This window comes from Ostrinia furnacalis, unplaced genomic scaffold (assembly GCF_004193835.3).
Source record: "Ostrinia furnacalis isolate ACB-3 unplaced genomic scaffold, ASM419383v2 OfSCF5329, whole genome shotgun sequence".
Lineage (NCBI taxonomy): Eukaryota > Metazoa > Arthropoda > Insecta > Lepidoptera > Crambidae > Ostrinia > Ostrinia furnacalis.
In genome coordinates this window covers 181,583-205,246 of record NW_021135568.1, presented here as the reverse complement: position 1 = coordinate 205,246, position 23,664 = coordinate 181,583, and the positions used below count along the sequence as shown (strand labels likewise).

At 35.4% G+C, this 23,664-nt stretch overlaps 3 protein-coding genes and 1 long non-coding RNA gene across 5 annotated transcripts in view; 2 read left to right on the top strand and 2 right to left on the bottom strand.

The window, feature by feature from the left end:
- Positions 1 to 151: 151 nt before the first annotated feature.
- Ref1 (RNA and export factor binding protein 1) lies at positions 152 to 2,474 on the top strand. Its single transcript, XM_028315843.1, has 4 exons — positions 152 to 493; positions 1,249 to 1,462; positions 1,559 to 1,750; positions 2,200 to 2,474. Exons 1-4 carry the CDS (start codon positions 287 to 289, stop codon positions 2,352 to 2,354), a joined length of 768 nt encoding a protein of 255 aa, XP_028171644.1. The 5' UTR covers positions 152 to 286; the 3' UTR covers positions 2,355 to 2,474.
- Positions 2,475 to 3,192: 718 nt separating this feature from the next.
- Positions 3,193 to 23,664, bottom strand: part of Cmtr1 (Cap methyltransferase 1) — a 25,543-nt gene continuing 5,071 nt past the window's right edge. The window contains exons 8-14 of the mRNA XM_028315834.1: positions 6,048 to 6,273; positions 5,851 to 5,965; positions 5,515 to 5,767; positions 4,320 to 4,420; positions 4,089 to 4,204; positions 3,768 to 4,009; positions 3,193 to 3,470 (exon numbers count right to left, since the gene is read on the bottom strand). Coding sequence (XP_028171635.1) covers positions 3,232 to 3,470; positions 3,768 to 4,009; positions 4,089 to 4,204; positions 4,320 to 4,420; positions 5,515 to 5,767; positions 5,851 to 5,965; positions 6,048 to 6,273 — 1,292 coding nt within the window. The 3' untranslated portion in view covers positions 3,193 to 3,231. The remainder of the gene's footprint in view (positions 3,471 to 3,767; positions 4,010 to 4,088; positions 4,205 to 4,319; positions 4,421 to 5,514; positions 5,768 to 5,850; positions 5,966 to 6,047; positions 6,274 to 23,664) is intronic.
- The window catches only part of LOC114360950 (uncharacterized), an 18,694-nt gene continuing 2,135 nt past the window's right edge, over positions 7,106 to 23,664 (bottom strand). The window contains exon 3 of the mRNA XM_028315835.1: positions 7,106 to 7,885. The gene's annotated coding sequence lies outside the window, so the exon portion shown is untranslated. The remainder of the gene's footprint in view (positions 7,886 to 23,664) is intronic.
- LOC114360952 (uncharacterized) lies at positions 10,901 to 13,660 on the top strand. 2 transcript variants are annotated; one of them, XR_003656546.1, is made up of 5 exons: positions 10,901 to 11,045; positions 11,402 to 11,458; positions 11,920 to 11,989; positions 12,431 to 12,620; positions 13,434 to 13,660. It is a non-coding gene; the product is annotated as an uncharacterized LOC114360952 (long non-coding RNA). The 2 variants fall into 2 exon arrangements; XR_003656547.1 differs by lacking the exon at positions 11,402 to 11,458 and having other exon boundaries at positions 10,901 to 11,035; positions 13,434 to 13,659.

Genomic DNA, 23,664 nt, shown 5'->3' with positions numbered 1-23,664 from the left:
TCGAAATCGACATACAAATTTAAAAAAAACATTGAACGAACTAGACCATAGAGAACCAGACGAGCATAGTTGAACGAATGAAGTTTGTGATTATGCTTGAGTCTATGGTTATTCGTTCATTGTCATTCGCTTTCGCTCTCTCATTCATTTTCAATCTCATTCTTTCTTTGCTTGCGTGCTGTGGTAGCGTACCTAAATTTTGGTTGAAAAAAATACCAGAAGGAAATTTGTAACCAGTATACCTCGGTGATCATTACAAAGAAGAAAAACCTATTAAGTTTCCAACATGGTTGATAGAATTGATATGGCTCTGGACGACATCATAAAAGCCAGTAAAAAAGGCCGAGGTGGTGGTGGTGGTGGAGCTGGACGCAAGTTCGATAATAATCGAAGACCTGGCCGAGGAGCAGGAGGTTTTCGCAATGGCCGTACAGGCGGCGTCTTGCGAGGAAGGAATCGCGGCGGTATTACCAAGCCTACTAATTACACAAGGGTAAATCTAATAATAAAATGATTGATAATACGATTGCAAATGGCGGACAAACGTGGTGAATGACGCATTACACTGTTGCAAGTGCCAAACTCGACCAACTTAAATGCACATGGGATTTTTCTGCTCTAGCAGATGTTGCTGCTTTTGAGCGGCAGCTTGTTCTGGCCCAAACTCATTTTGACCGTATCATTATCGCTGGTCCGCACTTTGTGTACATAATTCAGTAAATAAATGAAAATGGTGAATTGCCTTCCCATTGTTCGTCTTGGTAAACATCTGGTTCGTTGGGTACAAGTCTATGGAGCAACTGCCGCACTTTAGCAATTTATTGGGACTTGAGCAGTAAGCAGTAAAACTTAACACATTTTGTTTCGTGGAGATTGCTGATAATGAAGAAAGAAATGTGATATAGCAGAGTTTAGTTGGAGGTGCTTACTTCAGAACAACAAGCAGAAAGACCATGACTATACATGGCCATCGTTTTCGTTTTCGTGAAAGTGATCAAAGACCCAAGCATTGTGTTTAAAATGTAATAACAGTGCTGTGCAAAGTGCAAATGAACCATGGACTTATTAAAAAATGTTATGAACAATGTTATTGAAATTTTATGTTATAAATTTATTCTTTGATTTGTTATAATTTCTTTGTTTGTAATGTGACATACGACCAGTATTTGCCAAGCATTTTGAGTTTTACACTCAAAACAGGCTGGTAGTGGCCTGCCGGTAAGCTCTATCAAGAACGACCTATTTCAGGGTGATGTTAACAGCACTTGGAAACATGACATGTTCAACGAATTTGCTGACAGGAAGATTCAGAGAGGAGGATCAATATCTACAGGACCGACTAAACTACTGGTCTCTAATTTGGATTTTGGAGTTTCAGACTCTGATATACAAGAGCTGTTTTCAGAATTTGGAATTCTAAAGAGTGCAGCCGTACATTATGACAGATCCGGTAGATCTTTAGGTATGTTCATTGTTCATTCAAGACAATTAAGCTGTTTCTTTCCAAACAATACCAAACTGTAAAAGATATTAAAACATGTGTTATTTTATTTTTCAGGCACTGCTGATGTGGTGTTTGATAGAAGAGCAGATGCACTTAAAGCTATGAAACAATATAATGGAGTACCATTAGATGGACGTGCAATGAACATACAACTAGCAACATCAGAAATAAGTTCTCTAAGAAGTCAAGATAGAGGAGGACGTCTTGGAAACCCTAATATTCCTAATAGAAGAAATTCAAACAGGAGTAAGTATCAAAATATTGTGCAACAGTTAAAGTTTACAACAATTTATTTGGCATGTTAATAACACACTACAAAAAATGCCACACCTGATGTATTAGTGGTATTTTTTATTTATAACATAGTAGATAGTAAATAGGTAATTAAAAGTTGGCCAACATTGTAAGGAACTAATATCCTGTCATATTGCTATGGGTGATTAATATAATTTGTTCTGTTGTTGTTTCTAATAATAATTACCTAATTAGGTCTTTACCTTATGAAATAGCTGTTTTGTATTCAAAGGAAAAATAATGTTCACATTAACATGAAGTTTTATATGGTGATGTAAGTGCTTAAAATAAAATTATATTTTATTGAACAAAATATGAAATTTCTGAGGTGTAGACTTGTTACGTTTTATCTTCAAAGTTGGTAATAACAGAGTATTGAATTGATTTTTCTATTCCAACAGACAATGTCCCCAACAAAAGCCAAAGCGGAGGCGGCGGCGGCGCCCGAGGCCGCGGAGGAGCGCGAGGCCGCGGCGCAGGCCGGGGCCGGCGCCCGGTGCCCACCGCCGAGCAGCTGGACGCCGAATTAGACGCCTATGTGAAAGAAATTAAATAACGCCCTGCCCAGTTTATCAGTGAACAGACTTTTGAAGTACATGAATAGTAACCTAAGATTTAAACTTACGATTTTCGTATTGTGACATGGATTTAATAAACTAAACAAGTTTCTCATGTAGAACTAAAGATAGTATGACGACATCAATGTAATTGTGGTTCAGTGCTGTCATGGATGGAGATATTTTTAAATAAAGTGATTTGATTCAATGGTTGATTTTTATTTATTTCATCTTCGATAGGAGCGCGCGCTCGTTATTGAGATGCGACTTGGGTAGCAATACCCTATCTATAATATGCAGTTAGTTGTTGGCAACGCACTTGGAGTAGTAATGAGGTTCATAGAGGATTAACTAATCACTGTATGTAGCTGTCCAGACCTAGAAACGGGCGAAGAGAGGATGCTGTTCAATCAACTAGGATATATCTAGTCTCAGTTATGCTGGGATAGAGGATGTCTCGTTCACGCTTTATACAGGGTGTTAGGTAAATGGGTACGAGCCGACACTAGCCCATGTTAACACATGGTCATATAAATGGCAAGGTGAAGTCAGAAATTTAATATCATTTTAATTTTCATACAAAATAGCTTATTCCACTTTTCCCCGCCAATTGTTGCTTATAATGGGGAATAATTAACTAAAAAGTTCATTAATCCCCATTACTTTATAAAAACTACTTTATGTCCGTCCCGGGAGTCAAACTATCTCTATGCCACATTTCATCAAAATCGGTTCAGTTTTAGGCGTGAAAGCGACACAGACAGTCACTTTCGCATTTATTTATAATATTATAGTATGTTATGAAAGGATAGTGCTAGCCAAAATAAAGAGAATAGATAACATCAATATGTTTATTAGAAACAAATTTAAAAAAAGTTATCTCTTAGCATTAAAGGCGATAAAATCCTCGAAGGCTGCTTTAGACAAGCCATTGTGCACTTGATCTTCAAGAATGGCCGCGCCAGCATTGCCCCACACCCACTGCAAGCGTGTCGTGAAGGCGGTCACCATGTCCACGCGAGCGTCATCTGTAATGTAGTATTCACTTCGCCTGTGTTTTATATTGTAGTAATATTTACATCCAGTCGTTTTTGAAATCTGTGACACCCATGGTTCTGAAACAAATTATTGCCAACTTAATAAAACAAGGCTTTATATGCAGTCCAATGTTGTGAATCTTACTATATTATAATATTTATTTATTTTTTTTATTTATTTATTTATTTTAATTACACAGGTTTATACCTTATTACGTAATTAAATAGGTAACAACAAACATAATAACAACACCTTAAAGATTAAAGAGAACACTGCTCACAAAAGGATTGGCAAGTTGATAATATCTGCAGACAGCAGGCATTCATCATTTCTCAAATATTTACAACTAGATCAAACATAATACAGGGACAAACCTTTTATTTCTTTCATGAATAGAAGAGATCCCACTTCATAAAACATTTCAGCTCCATCAATTCTATTTGGAGTATTTATGGTAACTGCTCTTTTTATTCTTTTCATGGCGCGATATTCTAATTTGTTCATAGCATTTGTAAACATTTCCAAATTGAACAGTCTTTTGCACCTTATGGGAAGAGCCTGGGATCCGTAGAAAGGCTTGTTCAGGGCTGTGCAGAACAAGTTACATTGGTTGATCCTGTAGAAATAAATTCTAGTTGTAAACATAGTTCGACATGTTTGTAAAGAAGTGAAAAACTTGATACAAATATACAAACCTTTCTGATAAAGGCAAATTCGATATGTCCACTCCGCCGAGCATCAAAGCATCAACAATATGTAATGCTTTGCTATATATTTGGGTATTGCCTTCTCCTCGGTATTCTTTCAATATCTAAACGCAATATAAGTAAAAGTTAACATACATTTTATAAAAAAAAACTTGATGATAAGATTGACTAGGTTGACTAGAAGATAAAGTCACATAGCATTAAGTTCGCTTTACTTACTTCAGCGTATATTAACGTTTTTGCCGGAAGAGTCAACTGCAAGTCAACGACGATTTTCCAAACACTGCCTTCTAGTTGGTGCACATGTTTACCTCCGCAGCCTGAAAACAATTTATTAGTCTGTAATAGAAACTATAAGCAAAGAAGTACTATACAGGGTGGAAACGATAAGTGATCTCACTCGATTATTTCTAAACTATACAAGATATCAAAAAACTAGTTACTGATCCTGAAAGTGCTTCATGAGCTCTATCAAACGGTTCCAACAATAGGTTAAAGAATAAACTGGATCTATCCGAAAATTCAATGTTTCCAGCTTCCATACATTTGGTACAACCTCATAATTTTAAAAACTACAAAAGATATCGTAAACCTGGTTACTGATCCTAGAAGTGCTTCACGAGCTCTATGCAATGGTATCAATATTAAGTTACAGAATAAACTGGATCAATCTAAAAATTCAATGTTTCCATCTTCCATATATTTAGTACTATCACAAATATGGTACTTATCTCTTGATAATATTATAGCAAATTTTATAGCAAGTAAAGCCTAAAACTAATGTTTTCCATAAATATTTTTAAATAAGAATGCAATTTACGAGTTTATTTAAAGTTTTTAAAAAATTACACTTCTAATTTTGAGTGGTTGGCATACATTTAGTATGGAAGCTGGAAACATTGAATTTTCGGATAGATCCCGTTTATTCTGTAACTTGTTAGCACTTTCAGGATCAGTAACCAGTATTTCGATATCTTCTATAGTTTAGAAATAATCGAGTGAGATCACTTTTCGTTTCCACCCTGTATACAGCAAAAGGGGCAGATTACATGAAAAAAGCAAGAAAGTTCTGTATACAGCAAAAGGGGCAGATTACATGAAAAAAGCAAGAAAGTTTCGTAAGTTAATGTGTTTGAAGATCTCCGAAGACAATGATATAATGTCGAAAGAATGATGCTTATTTTCAACACAGAGCTGTAAGTTTTTCCATTTATCTGGAGCTCTTCCTATTTAGGACAAAGCTAGACTTTGGAACAAAATAGGGGTTCCAATTTATAATTAATCTGACCTAATGATTGATGGAAACGCCGCTTTATCGCGTTCTGATTGCTTTATTTTTAACCGACTTCAAAAAAGGAGAAGGTTATATGATATGTTCGACTGTATGTATTTTTTTTTGTTAACCATACTTTACCTATAAATATTTTTAAATCAGGACTGTTTTCTTTTGCACTACTCAAAAACATAAAATGCCAGTCATACACTTGTTTGAGTGTTTCTAAGTCTGAGGGCTTTTTGATGTAAAGTGGTTGTTTGTTCAGTATTGTCGTCTTGAATCCGTGATGACTGCTGGACTGGGGTGGCTTCTTTTCCAATAAAGATAATATACTTTTCAATGTATCGTCTGGTCCATGGCGTTCAGGCTGCGTCCTTACCTTGTCTGGGAGCTGAAAGAAAATTGTGTATCTACTTATAACTGTACAATAAATCTCCTTATTTTTTTGAGTATACAAACATACAAAACACTTACTTGCCACAACTTCAAACATTGCTCTCTCATACTAGCCTGGCTAGTTTCTTTTAGATTTTTGTCCTTGCTGAATGCTGCTATTTTGAGCAAATTTTTTATTTGTTGTTCACCTAATCTGGAAGTATAATTTAATGTGTCATCAATGGGTATCTATCTGGTTTATTTATTTTATCATTTACATTAAATTCACTACTTACACACAGTTGCTTTTGTATATGTATTCAAAGAATTTTGTGTCCTCTTGCATGACACTTAGGGGGACAAGCTCAGTTACATCGTCTTCATTATCCAGTCCATCATATAAAAGAGAGTTGACGTTGTAAAGATGTCGCTCCGCCGACTCGGTGCCTAATCTTTTCCATTTGCAAATAAGATATCTCTCAGAGTTTGCTGGCCTTGAAGTAACAGGTTTGTGAAGACATACTGAAAGACATAATCAAATTATTTTATTGTGAAATTAGTAATTATTTATTTTACTTAAAATTGATGATTAAACGAACTTACGTAGTACGTGAAGTTCGATCACAATTATACTAAGTGCTTCGTCCGAAGAGATTAGTATACTTACCTATTTATATTAAACCTAACTTTATAACAACACTATGTAGTAACGCCTAGCGTAGCCACTTTTGCACTTAGTTTAAATTTATTTATCACTTCCGGTTTGAGATTAAAATCTTCAAACGGAAGTGATACAACTGACGGTTTCTATTAAAAGATTAAAAAGGAACCGGAAACACGATTTTCCCCCTCCAACCGACCCCGCCTCTAAGAGACACTGTGGCGCTCTCGTCATTTAGTTGAGAGTGTAATATTTCCATAACTTCACGGGAAATGTTACTTAACATTTTTGGGGTGGGAGGGAGAGTGTATACTAATCTCTTCGGACGAAGCACTTAGTATAATTGTGATCGAACTTCACGTACTACGTAAGTTCGTTTAATCATCAATTATACACGTGCTTCGTCCTCGAGATTAGTATACTTACCTATTTATATTAAACCTAACTTTATAACAACACTATGTAGATGTTGAGAGAATTAGTTAGGGAAATATTATGCCTTATCGAATACAAAGACATTTTTATTTAATCAAATATATATTTGCATACAAAAAATAATTTAAATTATCTTTTTGACGAACTCAGAGTTCGCGCAAGCAAAGTAAAATCATCATTGCTTATTACAGGCCTATTATAGAATTGAGCAAAGACTGTGGAATTGCCGCTCCAACCTGCAGTTTTTCTTATCAAATCAATATTGACTCCGTCTCTGTGTGCGAGTGATGTTGATGCATGACGAGTGCTATGAGCGGAAAAAATTGAGACGTCAATTCCACTGTCTTGCATTGTGGATTTAATCCACCTGCTTAATGATTGAGAACAAACAGGCATGTGCGGTTTTCTAAAACTAATGAACAAGGTATTACATTTTCTTATATCCTTAGTTTTATTTATATATGAATTAAGAGTGTGTGCCGGACATATAGAGACTCTATTTTCAAAAAAAGGCAAGTGTAATGTTGGTTGCATAGAACCAGGCCTGGAAGTTTTAATCAAGTCTGGAATTTTGATTACAAGTTGTTTTTCTAGTTGTACTAAATTATCAATTTTTATTTTTGATAGAGTCTGAACTCTATGTCCGGTTACTAGAGCCAACAAAGTTGCACATTTTTTCGAAAGCTTTTCTAAAGTAATTTCGTCATTTGGATACAAGGAAGATAAGTAATCCAGAACTGTATTTGCATCCCACGTTATATTATATCGTGGTTATTATTATTATTATTATTGACTGCCAGTATTTAAGACATCGGTAAGAAATTGAATTATATTCGGAATATTAGGTGTATACATATCAATTTTATTTTCATTGCAGAAGGCAAACCATTTTTTCAGACAGGAATCGTACTGTTTTAAAGTGTTCTCTGATAGGGATGCCATCATGACATCTATGGCAGCTAGCGGGACATCTCTCCGTAGGAACCCCGCGCGGATAAGAGCGCGGCCTCCAGGGTAAGGTTGTGGCGAATGTTCCCGCTGGAATGAGGAAAAATTATATCTGATGAACTAAGAACTATTATATCAGAGATAACAAGACGTCTAAATAAAGGGTACCACGGTTGCGATTGCCAGGCTGGTACGACCATTATACCTTGGGCTTTGTCAGATATAATTTTTCTAAGGGATTTTAATATGATGGCCACTGGTGGGAACGCATAGAAGAAATAATTGGACCAAGAAAATGTGAAAGCATCCGTTGCGAAGGCGTCAGGATCACGAGCCCATGAAGCATATATGTGACATTTTTTATTCAGCCTATTTGCGAATAAATCAATTTGTGGAAACCCCAGTGTTTTAGTTAATTTTTCGAAACCTATGCTTGATAGTTCCCATTCAACATCGGGATGTGAGCGTCTCGATTCCCGGTCGGCTATAACATTATCGGACGATTTTACATAAGCTGCCGTAACATGTATATGGCGAGCCTCACACCACTGCCAAATACTTCGAGTTATATTATTCAGATGGGGATATTGCACTCCACCCATGCGATTTATATAACTCAACGCCGTGGTGTTGTCAACACGTAGAAGTATCTGACAGTCGTTAATATTTTTGGTGAAGGTTTTAAGCGCAAAAAAGGCCGCTAAAAGTTCTAAACAGTTAATATGCAAATTTCGTTCCGATTTTGACCACTGACCGCTCGCTGTTTGACCATCACAAGTCGCTCCCCACCCCGTTGTTGAAGCGTCAGAGTATATTTCCATTAGATAATTATCGTCTTTAATTCTGTGAACCGAATTATCGATGGCTTGTAACCACCAGTCTAAATCAGAATGTAAAAAATCTGGAATATTCATGTCCCTATCATAATCATCGTGCCCCTTAAGATTAAGGTACTTGCAACGTTCCAATTCCTTGGTATAATTATAACCACCCATATTCAATTGCAGGACAGGCTGAGACTAACAATCCGACTAGTTGAGCAAATTTACGAATTTTGCACCTCTTGAGGCTTTTAATTTTTAAAATTTCTGTTTTGATGCGGGAACGCTTTTCACTTGGTAGGGATATGCACCAATTATATGAATCTATTATGTATCCGAGATATTTGCAACTCATGGAAGGTATTAATTTACTCTTTTCATCATTTATTATAAATCCCAAAGATTGTAATAATAATTTAGTAGCTTGAACGCTTTCTAAGCATTTCAAGTAATTTAATTCGGTTATGTATAGGTCATCTAGATAAATGGATGACAAAAAACCACAAGATCTTAACAATTTTACAACAGGTTTCATTAACTTTGTAAATATATATGGTGCTGTACATATCCCAAACGGTAAAACGTTGAATTCGAACATTTGCTCACTATTCGGATTGGATATGTCCTTTAAAATGAATCTAAGATATTTTCGTGAATTAGGATGAATGTTGATTAAAAAATAGGCGTCTTTAAGATCTATAGTCGCCATATAAGAATTTTTTGTGACTAGTTTTAAAACTGTGCGCAAATCTTCTAATTTGAAATGTTTAACGTTTNACTTACTAGGATATTTAAAAGTATGGAATTAAGTATGAATTACTAGTAATACTATTTAACATAATGGAATAACGATAATCCCAACTAATATTATAAATGCGAAAGTAACTCTGTCTGTCTGTCTGTCTGTCTGTCTGTCTGTCTGTCTGTCTGTCTGTCTGTTACGCTTTCCCGCTTATAATTACTTTCATAAACATTAGGCACAACAAAAATATTATTTGCAAATTAATAATGTAGAATTGTAGAATAACGTCTACCGCTACATAATTATTTTAATCCACAGTCAGACTAGCTATAAAAGACAATGCCGGAAATTGGCGTCTTTTTTTTTTCGCGCGGCCATCGACCAAACTTTGTTTTTTGATTACAAAATTGTGTAATAAACCAAACTTACTATGACATGTATACCTCTAAACTCAGTCTGAACTGAGTTACGAGCATTAGAAGTTTGATGATTTTCATACTAGATTTGCTTTTTGCGCGCAAAGTTTGCTAAAAAATTGCAACAAAATAGTGAGATTGTATGTGTAAACAAACAATACCATCCATTAAAGGCTCCAGACATCAGTATGGAGCAGAGTCAGCGCAATAAAAAAATAGCGCAATATTTTGTTGCAATTTCTTACAAAACTTGCGCACAAAAAGCAAATCTAGTATGAAAATCATCAAACTTCTATTGCTCGTAACTCAGTTCAGACTGAGTTTAGAGGTATACATGCCGTAGTAAGTTTGGTTTATTACACTATTTTGTAATCAAAAAACAAAGTTTGATCGATGGCCGCGCGAAAAAAAAAAGACGCCACTTTCCATACAAAATCTGGCATTGCCATTTAACAAAATATCAGTTTTATCGGAATTAATTAATTTTTGAATCAAGTCACACGATATCATTCGATGACTTTGCGAATGCAGTACGATGATACGATTACTTTTACGTTGCGGCAATCACTAAAATTCGCTAAAATGACACTAATGACGTTTAAAAAGTGGCACGCTCGGCTTCATACAAATTTTGACACATGCTGCATCTATCTTTATCTGTGACTCATTCATTCGCTGAATTCGCTCGCTCATTCAATCAATCATTCATTCACTCAATTCTTTTCTTTTCGAAATTCCGAGTTAAAAAAATCTTGATTCCGAAATATTCGGAAATAAAAGCAAACAAAAAAGCAATTTTCATTGCTCATAATGGTCATTTTACCGTATTTACATTGTTTACCGTGTAAACAAGATTGTTTCATATTACGTATACGATACCAAATGCATCGTGACCGGTTGCTCGTCCACCAAGTCCAGGGTTTTTTCTCTGGCACGTGATGAAGCATTGCAGGCTCTAAGGATACAGTAACTCCTGCTTGCAAATCCTTTATCAGGAACTATGACAAAGGAGCAACTTCGTCAAAGAAAGGCAAGTGATTTTAGGTTATTAAACAATCTTCCAAATTGCTATAAAATTTGCTGCAATTTCCCTAGGACTGAACTGACTGATTTTTGTTTCAGGTCTGCCAATCGCATTTTGAGGATAAATAAATCTAAAACAATCTATTGATTATGATGAATGGATGTCCTATTTTTTTATCCATGAAGAAAATAATAACATCTCGGCGACCATCCAAGCTGTTGCTGATCAGATCATCCAGTAAGTTAAAGTAAGTATATACCTAGATTAAACCATAGTGTTTTGCAAGTACTAATTTAATTAGTCTATACGAATAAAGATATTTTAATTTTTTGATTTGACTAAAGAAGTAAACAATGTTCTTAATAAGTATTACTTTTATTTTAAGATCAATCTACTTAGTCAATAAAACCAAAATAGAAATAGATATTTTACTACATTTCAATTCAAATAATCATTCTATTTGTTTGGATTAGGCACCCTACATAAATTATATTATTAACACAGTAACTTAAACCACTAAAAATTGAAACACTAATTTTAACATTTAAGATTTCAATACAGGATGTTGCAATAGATGATTGTTTATATTTTTTTTCTTTCTAGCTGCTAATAGAGATAACTTCAATTCAATGTTGTTGCCAGATAATGCTGTGAGTGAAGGTATGTTCGACTCAGTTGTAAATAATACCTAAGTACTTTTAAATTTATGAGTCACCTACAATATTCTTGGAACATAATTTATAATTTCAATATGTAAAATAAACTGATTTTTTGTGATAGTAATTTTTCTTTTGTAATGTTTTGTAATCAGTACCTACCTATTTATTATGATGAACATTTAATTTTTTTTCTGAAAAGAAAACTCTTTCTTGAGTTATTTAAATTATATTGTTATGTTTGATAATTAATTATTATACATTAAGTTTTACTGGATTTTGCCAATATACTTATATTTAGTAAAGGTTGCAGCATTCTATCTTATAAAACTATCTTTTTAAATTAATTTTTACACAGTTATACCACAGGTTATACCATCATACTTAATTAATTTTATAGGTTTATTTTATGCTAATTTTTTAATTATGTAATAAATTTTAATTATGTTTTTTTAAATATTTCAGAAACTGTATCCTGCCATCTACATCAGAGCCACATCTGTCATTATGGATAATATTATTGCTGCGTCCTAAGGTATCATAATAATGTATTTCATTTATTAAAATTCCCACGGGAACGGGAGTAAGCGGGAAAAAACATTTGTATGAAAAAATCTAAACCGCGTAAGATAGATCAACGCACAGCCGAAACGGCTAAACATAGGCACTTGAAATTTGGAAGGGACGTAGCTTAGGTACCGTAGAGATGCACTAAGAAAGGAATCCCCGAAATTCCCACGGGAACGGGAATCGGCGGGAAAAAACATTTGTATGAAAAAATCTAAACCGCGTAAGATAGATGAAGGGGGTAAAATGGGATCCACGCGTGCGGCCGCTAGTATTCTTCTAAAATTATTAATATTAAGTATTTCAGTTACATATTTTGATGCTTTTTACAAAGTAGATAATTAATTTTAAGTAAGCATTTATAATATGATTAATACATGTATTATACTATTGTTATTAATTATTTCAGGTTCAGCTTGCAAATAAACCCATCAAGCAGAGGCGGTACACACAAACAAAAGGTGGACTCTTTGGTTTTTTAAAACGGAGCCCGAAAGCGTATGAGCTATTGCGCTACATATTTATTTTGCCTAGTCAACGATCAAGAAAATGAAGGTATTGAGTGAAAAAACTGCCGCAATGATACAGCCCCAAATTTGGTAGGTTTGACAAACGCTCATTAATATCATTTAAATATAAATTATGTACAGTCGAGTTCATAAATATAAGCGCAGTACCAATTTAAAAAAAATATTGTAAGCGTTTTAACGATCACACAAATCTAAAACAAATTCAGACAAATGTAATCATAAGCTGTTCATAAATATGTTGCGGTAACGCAGTATTGACTACGCTACTGCGCTATAATCTGTTGATAATGCGCGTGTGCATATACCTTAAGTTGTAAAGGCTATAAGGTTTATTTTCGTGCGCCATAATGACTGTGATTTCATGGATAAGTCCACGCATGCTGTTTTTGATAATAATAAATTATGAAATAAATAAAAAAATCTGCTCTTTACGTAAATCGATTAAGTTACTAATAATTCTGAGTCGCTCATAAAAAAATGACAACACCTTAAAGAATCACCCCGTATGTAGTAGTATTATCCTTAATAATATTGTAAATGTTACACCAAATTTAATCTGAGCCCCGATTACGGTAACTTTTAACGTCTACAATCCAGACGCGTTTCTGATTCTGCAATACGATTGGTCAAAACAGCTGACGTACGCTGTTGAACGACCAATCGTATCGCAGACTCGAGAAGCGTGTCTGGATTGTTGACGTTAAAAATTACCGTAATCGGGGCTCTGGTTTAATATGAATGGAATAAGCGTCGACAGACATCACGTGCACACAGTGGACACAAGTCGCCAATTTCAGTTCTTTTTCTATTATTATAAACCGCTTCTTCAGTCTGTTATTATTTGTAATAAGAATCTTAATAATGTAATTCATATTGTTTCAGATTCCGGCCCAGTGTATGGTTTTTTCAACTAAAGTTTTTTGTTATTTTTGCCTCAAGAATGTACTTATTGTGAATTTCTTTGTTAATGGCTGTATAGTTTTACTTGAGTCAAAGAAAATCGTAGTTTTTGTATAAACAAATAATTTGTAAATCTATATTAGGGTACATTTTATTGTCGTCTTTTTTTTTCTTAGAAACTTGCAGTAGATTATTGATGATTAAACGAACTTACGTAGTACGTGAAGTTCGATCACAATTATACTAAGTGCTTCGTCCGAAGAGATTAGTATACTTACCTGTTTATATTAAACCTAACTTTATAACAACACTATGTAGTAACGCCTAGCGTAGCCACTTTTGCACTTAGTTTAAATTTATTTATCATTTCCGGTTGAGAATTTTAATCTTCAAACGGAAGTGATACAACTGACTATAATTAAAAAAACGAACCGGAAACACGATTTTCCCCCTCCAACCGACCCCGCCTCTAAGAGACACTGTGGCGCTCTCGTCATTTAGTTGAGAGTGTAATATTTCCATAACTTCACGGGAAATGTTACTTAACATTTTTGGGGTGGGAGGGAGAGTGTATACTAATCTCTTCGGACGAAGCACTTAGTATAATTGTGATCGAACTTCACGTACTACGTAAGTTCGTTTAATCATCAATTATACACGTGCTTCGTCCTCGAGATTAGTATACTTACCTGTTTATATTAAACCTAACTTTATAACAACACTATGTAGATGTTGAGAGAATTAGTTAGGGAAATATTATGCCTTATTAAATACAAATACATTTTTATTTAATCAATGTATTTGCATACGAAAAATAATTTAAATTATCTTTTTGACGAACTCAGTGTTCGCGCAAGCAAAGTATAATCATTGTTTATCACAGGCCTATTTTAGATTTGGGCAAAGACTGTGGAATTGCCGCTCCAACCTGCAGTTTTTCTTATCAAATCAATATTGACTTCGTCTCTGTGTGCGAGTGATATTGATGCATGACGAGTGCTATGAGCGGAATAAATTGAGATGTCAATTCCACTGTCTTGCATTGATCCATCTGCTTAACGATTGAGAACAAACAGGCATGTGCGGTTTTCTAAAACTAATGAGCAAGGTATTACACTTTCTTCATCATCAACAGCCCTTTACAGTCCACTGCTGGACTATGAGCCTCCTCCACTATGGTGGAGGGATTTGCCATAATCTCCACGCTTGGCAGGCGGGTTGGAGATCGCAGTTTAAAAGATTGATGTTTTTCAGAGAGCGCTGCTGCCCATTCTCTGTTTGTTGTGTAGTCCCTAAGTCGCCTCTTACGACACCCGCGGGAAGAGTAGGGGTTGGTGACAAATGTATTCTACTCTGCCGTCACCACACGGCGACACACTTTCTTATATCTTTAGTTTTATTTATATATGAATTAAGAGTGTGTGCTGGACATATAGAGACTCTACTTAAAAAAAAAAAGGCAAGTGTTATGTTGGTTGTATATAACCAGGAAGGAACCTGGAAGTTTTACTTAATTAATTCTGGAATTTTGATTACAAGTTTTTTTTTTTTTTTTTATAGTTTTACAAAATTATCAATTTTTATTTTTGATGGAGTCTGAACTCTAAGTCCGGTTACTAGAGCTAACAAAGTTGCACATTTTTTCGAAAGCTTTTAATTTCGTCATTTGAATACAAGGAAGATGACTAATCCAAAACTGTATTTGCATCCCACGTTATATTTATATCGTGGTGATGGCGTTTTAAGTTTATGAACGCTCTTGTAAAACCTTGTTAACAAGTCGTCTTCTAAAGACCCTACTAAAAGTGATATTGCAGCCTTATGACAATTTATAGTTTGGTATTGACTGCCAGTATTTAAGACATCGTTAAGAGTTTGAATTATGTTCGGAATATTAGGTGTATACATCTCAATTTTATTTTCATTGCAGAGGGCAAACCATTTTTTCAGACAGGAATCGTACTGTTTTAAAGTGTTCTCAGATAGGGAGCCAACATGACATCTATGGCAGCTAGCGGGACATCTCTCCGTAAGAACCCCGCGCGGATAAGAGCGCGGCCTCCAGGGTAAGGTTGTGGCGAATTTTCCCGCTGGATCAATGAGGAATAATTATTATATCTGATGAACTAAGAACTGAACTAAGAACTAAGAAAGATATCAGAGATAACAAGACGTCTAAATAAAGGGTACCACGGTTGCGATTGCCAGGCTGGTACGACTATTACTTATACCTTGGGCTTTGTCAGATATACCTTTTCTAAGGGATTTTAAGATGATGGCCACTGGTGAGAACGCATAGAAGAAATAATTGGATATTGAATATTGGAATGTGATAGCATCCGTTGCGAAGGCGTCAGGATCACGGGCCCATGAAGCATAAATTATGTGTCATTTTTTATTCGGTCTATTTGCGAATAAATCAATTTGTGGAAACGCCAGTGTTTTAGTTAATTTTTTGAACCCTATGCTTGATATTTCCCATTCAACATCGGGATGTGAGTGTCTGGATTCCCGGTCGGCTATAACATTGTCGGACGATTTTACATAAGCTGCCGTAACATGTATATGGCGAGCCTCACACCACTGCCAAATACTTCGAGTTATACTATTTACACTGACCGGTCGCTGTTTGACCATCACAAGTCGCTGCCCACCCCATTGTTGAAGCGTCAGAGTATATTTCCATTAGATAATTATCGTCTTTAATTCGGTGAACCGAATTATCGATGGCTTGTAACCACCAGTCTAAATCAGAATGTAAAAAATTTGGAATATTCATGTCCCTGTCATAGTCATCGTGTTCCTTAAGATTAATCAATTCATAACCACCCATATTCAATTGCAGGACAGGCTGAGACTAACAATCCGATTAGTTGAGCAAATTTACGAATTTTGCACCTCTTTAGGCTTTTAATTTTTATAATTTGTTTTGATGCGAGAACGCTTTTTTCTATTAATTATGTATCCGAGATATTTGCAACTCATGGAAGGTATTAATTTACTCTTTTCTTCATTTATTATAAACCCCAAAGATTGTAATAATAATTTAGTAACTTGAACGCTTTCTAAGCATTTCAAGTACCTAATTTAATTCGGTTATGTATAGGTCATCTAAGTAATGGATGACAAAAAACCACAAGTTCTTAATTTTACAACAGGTTTCATTAACTTTGTAAAATGGTGCTGTGCATATCCCAAACGGTAAAACGTTGAATTCGAACATTTGCTCACTATTCGGATTGGTTTTAAATCTGTGCGCAAATCTTCTGATTTGAAATGTTTAACGTTTATGTTTATTTAATTTTTTCAAATTCTACTAATATTATAAATGCGAAAGTTTGGATGTCTGGATGTTTGTTACTCTTTCACGCAAAAACTACTGAAAAATTTTGATGAAACTTTACAGTATTATTTTTTATAACCCAGAATAACATAGTAGGCTATAATTTATGAAGATCTGTTATGAACGAAATTTCACGCGGGTGAAGCCGTGGGCAAAAGTAGTTTAGTATAAATCACATTTTGACGTTAGGTTTAGGTACCAGAAATACACGCTCGATCTTTTGTGATGAGCCACCACTGACTATAAAAATGACGCAGTCTACCTGCGTAGCGTACCTCGTCGGCGGCTAGCGCCTCCTTGTCTCCCTGCGCCGATGGGACGACACGGTCGAGTAGTGGCCGTGCGCTGGCTGCGGCGGCGGCGGCGGCGGCGGCTGGTAGCTCGTCGTCGCTCGAGCTGCAGGCGGCTGGTGTCGCGGCGGGCCCGGCGCCGCCCGACGATTCCCGGTGCCCAACTTGCGGTTTAATTTCTTGTCTTGCTTTTGGGTTTCTTGGCGGAGTCAGCCTTCAAATCTGAAGACGATTTTCAGGGTTTCGGTTACATTTTGTTCCTTTTGGTTGATTTCGATCGACTTACCGCGCTTCTGCACGTACTCCGGAGTTACGGCTTTTATCTCCGGATTCATTTGAGGGGCGGATAAGTTTTTGCATTTTGCGGGTACGAGATATTTTTGTAATAACTCCTTGCGAGTGTCTTTATCCAGACCCGATGTGGCCATATAATTGAGGCGGTTAGCTCCTCGTTAATATTAGGCCCATATTCTACGGTAGCGGTCGGATCTATGCCCAATATATCCAGTATTTCAGGGTCCAAGCCTGTGTCCAAGCTTGCAGGAGTCTGCGTAACTTCAGCACTCGCGGCTTCTTGAGGCTGTGTCGCGGGCGCACTGTCCGATGTCCCGGCGATAGGTTCGTGTACCGATGCAGGTATAGGCATGGCAGGGTCTGGACCCATTGAAGAGGCTTTTTTCCGCTGGTTCCGATTTGAGAATAGAACGGATTTACTTATATTGGTGTTACGCCAACATTTAAGCGCCATAGGCGCTGATTTCAGCTTCTCGTACTGATGACACCATAGGTGTCGAATGCAACAGAAAATTTCCATTGGAAATGCATTCTTTGAAATTGTCACATTGACCAGTTGTGGCACCATGGGTGCAGAATGTTGCAGTGATAACCGCATACATTCTGAGGCGACTGCACCTCACATCAGTCGTGTAGACTGGAAAGACACCATGGGTGTCGAAAATGCGGGTAGCATTTTTGTAAAAACTAACCTTGGGATAACGCCAACAGAACCGCATACATTCTGAGGCGACTGCACCTCACATCAGTCGTGTAGACTGGAAAGACACCATGGGTGTCGAAAATGCGGGTAGCATTTTTGTAAAAACTAACCTTGGGATAACGCCAACAGGGTTTGTGGAGCTGGTGAAGGACTTCGGGAGCTTGCTGATGAACTTTCTGAACTCGATGTACTGGTAGATGATTCCGAAAGCATCGATCGTCTTTTTGAGTGTTTCATCTTCTTTTCAAGTTTCTTCAATTTGCTTGCTAGGTATTCGATGGTATCTCCACGTCTTCTTTTCGGCATTTTGGAATGAAGCGTGCGAAGTGGCTGAGCACTAGTTTGCGAATGGCGAGAGCGCCACAGTGTCTCTTAGAGGCGGGGTCGGTTGGAGGGGGAAAATCGTGTTTCCGGTTCGTTTTTTTAATTATAGTCAGTTGTATCACTTCCGTTTGAAGATTAAAATTCTCAACCGGAAATGATAAATAAATTTAAACTAAGTGCAAAAGTGGCTACGCTAGGCGTTACTACATAGTGTTGTTATAAAGTTAGGTTTAATATAAACAGGTAAGTATACTAATCTCGAGGACGAAGCACGTGTATAATTCACTTTTTGGAAACTGATAATTACTTGTTAATACCATAATTTATTATGGAAAATTGTACTGTTAAGTAGGTCTTTTGTTGATGGCTGTATAGTTTTACGCAAGTTAAAGAAAATCGTAGTATATTTTTTTCTACACAAATTTTACTTATAAGGGGACATAAATGATTGTTTGTTTGTTTATATTGAAGAGGCTCCGAAACTAAGTACTGGACTTTTTTTCGGAAAACAATTTGAAAATTTATTTCACAATTAGAATCCTTTATTTTCCCTAATGAAGATAGGTTAAAACCGGATTTTTACTGGCGGTACGAAGTTCGCCGGGTCAGCTAGTTTCTTATAAACATGCAAATACGGTAAAAATGATTCATTTTGTTAATGGCTGTCTAGTGTTACGCAATTACAGGTAATCATCATTTTTATTGTAAACAGAATTAGGTACCATTTATTTATAAAAAGCTTTTGCCCGCGGCTTCACCCGCGTGAAATTTAGTGCCACAGATTGGCATAAATTATACCCTATTATGTTAATCTGGGTTACAAATAATAATACTGTAAAGTTTCAACCAAATCCGTTCAGTAGTTTTTGCGTGAAAGAGTAACAAACATCCACACAAAATTTGACCTTTATAATATTAGTAGGATTTATAGTCTGCGACAATAGAAATGTTCGCTTGCTTGTAAACAATAAATTATTGCAAAAAGTTAATAATTATATTATTCTGTTCTGTTGGCTTCAATGGTGGGTACTTTTAATTACAAAAAGTGTAACTCTCGGTAAAATTGACATTTAGTATGGAAATGTAATTTTAAACCAGTGTTCATCCCATTCATAGAGGAGGTTTAATTCTCGAAGGTTCATCCCGAGCTTAAATTCTTTTGTAATAATGGGTTTTATGACTAAAATTGACTCAAACAGAGATAAATTAACTAAGAATCTTTAACATTTACTTACTTGGCAATTAATGATAGATTTACTCAAATCCTACTTCCTACTAATATTATAAATGCGAAAGTTTGTATGGATGTCTGGAATCTGGATGTTAAATGTTTGTTAGTCTTTCACGCAAAAACTACTGAACGGATTTCGATGAAACTTTGCAGTATTATACTTTAAAACCCAAAATAACTAACATACAGGGTGGAATTTTGTAATGTACTCGGAGGTAAAGTACTCTTAATACTGTAGATACAAAATTGTAGTCAAAGAAAACATTTATATATTTTTTAAAAGAAATAGGACTGCATTCTAAGATTTCCAAAACTTAGCTTGCCACACCCGGGAATCGAACCAACTAAAATTTGTGAAAAACTACAGCCTTTATTTTATTGCACCGATCGTAAAAGTTAAGTATAAGGATAAATCTTAAATTATTGTAATTATTTACGGAAAATCGTATGGTATGGTGGTGTATTTTTGCAAAATTTTCGGAAATCTTTGAATGCAGTTCTCTTTCTTTACAAAAATAAAGGAATGTTTCCTTTGAGTAAAATTTTCTATCTACAGTATTAAGAGTAATTTCCCTTCAGGTGGCATTACAAAATTCCACCCTGTATAGGCTATAATTTATGATGATATTTGACAAACTAAATTACACGCGTGTGAAGCCGCGGGCAACAGCTAGTTACTGAATATTATATTCATAAATAGTTCAATCTCAATGTTATTGATGAAAATAAAGCCCTACCAGACTTTATTTTCTATTGGCGCGGTAGGTTTTTATTATTTTCCTTAAAAACCTGCAGTCGATGATTCTGTGAATAATTAATGGCTGTATAGTTTTACTTACTAATAGTATTTCATAGTTTCCTAAGTTTATGGTGCTTACTTATAATTATCGAGTTAAGCGGATGATTTTTTATTCCATTATTATTTTGTAATTTTCCTTACGGAATAAGAAATCATCCGGTTGGTATATTATCTTCGAGTAGATAATTCTAAGATGTAATTCATGTTCAGACTCAAGTACTTAAAAGATAGGACCACCTTTGTAATTTTGTCGATAGTTGTATGCATTTGTTTTTAAGTTGTATTTTTATGAAATAAATTTCTTAATAAAACTTATTTATTTGGTTTTTTATTTCTAAAAATAATTTGAAATAATAATGTACCCGTACCGTTATTGATGCGGTAACGTTACTCGTTATAAAATATATTAAAGCGGTACTGCAACGTCGCTAAGGCAGTCGTTATTAAAAAGTTACGATCTTTTTTTTTTTAGCGCTACCCAATGGAAGTCCATAGATGCCGGAACTTTTACTATGAACGGACCAATCATAGGGCCGTTTCCTATCTGTCTCTGTCTCATCTGTGATTATTAGCAATCGCAAGATTCGCAAGCAAGCAACCAATTACCAGGGTTGCCAGATATCAGCTAACTCAATTCGCCTAATTTTTCCTACCGAGTAGCCTAAATCGCCTAATATTTTTTGTTTCTCAAAGTAGCCTAATTCGCCTAATTTTTTGAGCTAAGTATACAAAAATTGCTAATAGAAATACATATCAAATCGACACATTAATGACATACAGCTGTTTATCTCTTTCTAACTCACCCATGGTGACGTATGAAAAAAGAGATAGAAAATGTTTGGTCAGTACTCATTCTGGCAACATTTTTATATGACGTCACTACCTGACTTGTGCCGAGTACGTATACAAGATTTAAGAAAACAACATAGCAATCAGCAGACAACTACACACACAAACCTATCCTTCTAATTTATCTCAGATCATTCTATGATCTGAGAATATTATAAATGCGAAAGTGTGTATGCATGTTTAAATGTTTGTTACTCTTTCACGCAAAAACTACTGAACGGATTTGATGAAACTTTACAGTATCATTTTTTACAACCCAGAGCCCCGATTACGGTAACTTTTAACGTTTACAATCCAGACACGCTTCTCGATTCTGCGATACGATTGGTCGTTCAACAGCGTACGTCAGCTGTTTCGACCAATCGTATCGCAGCGTCGATGAAGCGTGTCTGGATTGTAGACGTTAAAAGTTACCGTAATCGGGGCTCAGAATAACATAATATAGGCTATAATTTATGACGATCTGTGACAAACTAAATTTCACGCGGGTGAAGCTGCGGGCAAAAGCTAGTATCTCATATCTATACTTGTACGCAATAGCTCTATCTCACTCTTACAAAGAGTGACCGAATGGAAAGAACGGTGGATGTCTTAGACTATGGTGTTATGTGGATGTGAATACGTTTCGTTACTTTTGTTACATGAAAAATTTCTTTTTCCAAGGTAATCCTGAAGAAGCCTAAATAGCCCGATCTTTTTTTCTAGGTAGCCTAAATGGCTACCAGTAGCCGTTTGCATTTTTTGGTCGCCATTTGACCCCCGAAGGTAGCCTAAATGGCGATAATTCGCCTAATCTGGCACCACTGCCAATTACTCTTTTTTTTGTTGTGACTTTACTTTTTTTTACTATAATTTTCGTACAGACTTGGACTAAACCTTTTTGGCCAGTTTTTTTTTATAGTTGTCACCCAGAGAGCAGAGTGGAACTGACAGGCAATCCCCTTTCCCCTCTAGCAATGTAAGTAGACCAGTGGTTCACTCAGTTTATAAAAACTAGTTGCAGCGCCACCAATGACATATTCCAAATGTCACTATTGAAGAGTAACGTGCTGCGATAAAAATGGTGAATTGCAGTGTTTTTAATTGTAAGAAGACATCTGAAACATCAAATCTTGAAAAGGACAACATTACATTGCATCGGTAAATATTATTTTATTTATTTCACATTAATTAATACACTTAAATTTGCAAAAAACTAAATTTCTAGAAGTGTTGCCACTGGAATGACTGGAAAGCAAAAATTCCTAATTGTGTAATAATTTAAGGATAGTGTACTTATAACAATATAATCGAAATTCTATGCAAACAATTTGATACTGCCAATAGGTGTTCTCTTTTATGATATTTGTTAGTATTAATACATTATTAATAATCGCTGATAAATGTAAATTCATTTATTACTTTTACCTCGACTGTCGGGAATTATTGTTAGGATTATTGGGTAATTGAAGAAAAGATGCGTAATTAACTTGACATTCTGTATTTTATCTTGGAAAGTAATTTAGGTACAACCTAGCACAATGATGGAGGGTTCGAGAAAGATGTCATAGACAAGAGCGACATCTACCACAGATACAGTAGGTTTTCTATTACATTTTATTAATCAGCTTGTTTTTGTTGCACTCTTTAACAATTATTCATAATAACCGGCGATTATTAATAATTTTCAATTTATCACATTTACCCTGACATAATAAACGTGTTAAGTAAGTTCCCACTATTTTACAGATTTCCAAAAGATCCAACTACTCGCAATATCTGGATCTTATTATACAGGGTGTCCCAAAAACAATGGATAACCCTGTAACCATCGATAGGCCTCGCCACGGTCTCCCTAACGTCCAATTTTGACCCCAGTAAAAATATCACCGTTTTCAAGATTTTTAAGTTTTTGTGCATTTTTAGAAAATTGCCACCTGCGATTACTTTTTCTCATGCCATTTCTACAAATGAGGATACTTTTCAATCTAGTTTTTTTCCTTATCACAAGGGATAGTTGGGCTATCAAAAGAAAATATCAAAGTTCAACAAACTAGTTTAAAAGTATGAAAATTTTAAGAAATTGCAGAGAAGAAGGAAAAATTAATTCATTGTCTTGCACTTTTGATCAGCCATCGTGTAAAAAAAATGTAGCAAGACTATCGTGCCCATTACCTTAAAAACTTCCTTGGTTAATTGAGATTCTAAAAAGGTATCACAAGCCTATGTATTCTGTAATATTTTTATCTTATGGCTACTTGAATAGCAACTAGTATGAAAACTGCAAAAATGAGTTTTTCTCGTAATAGTTAAACTCGGACTGCATAGTGGCATTAAATACAAATGGATAATTTTTAGCGTAGGAATTTTAATAAAGCAACATTTAATCATCATCATCATC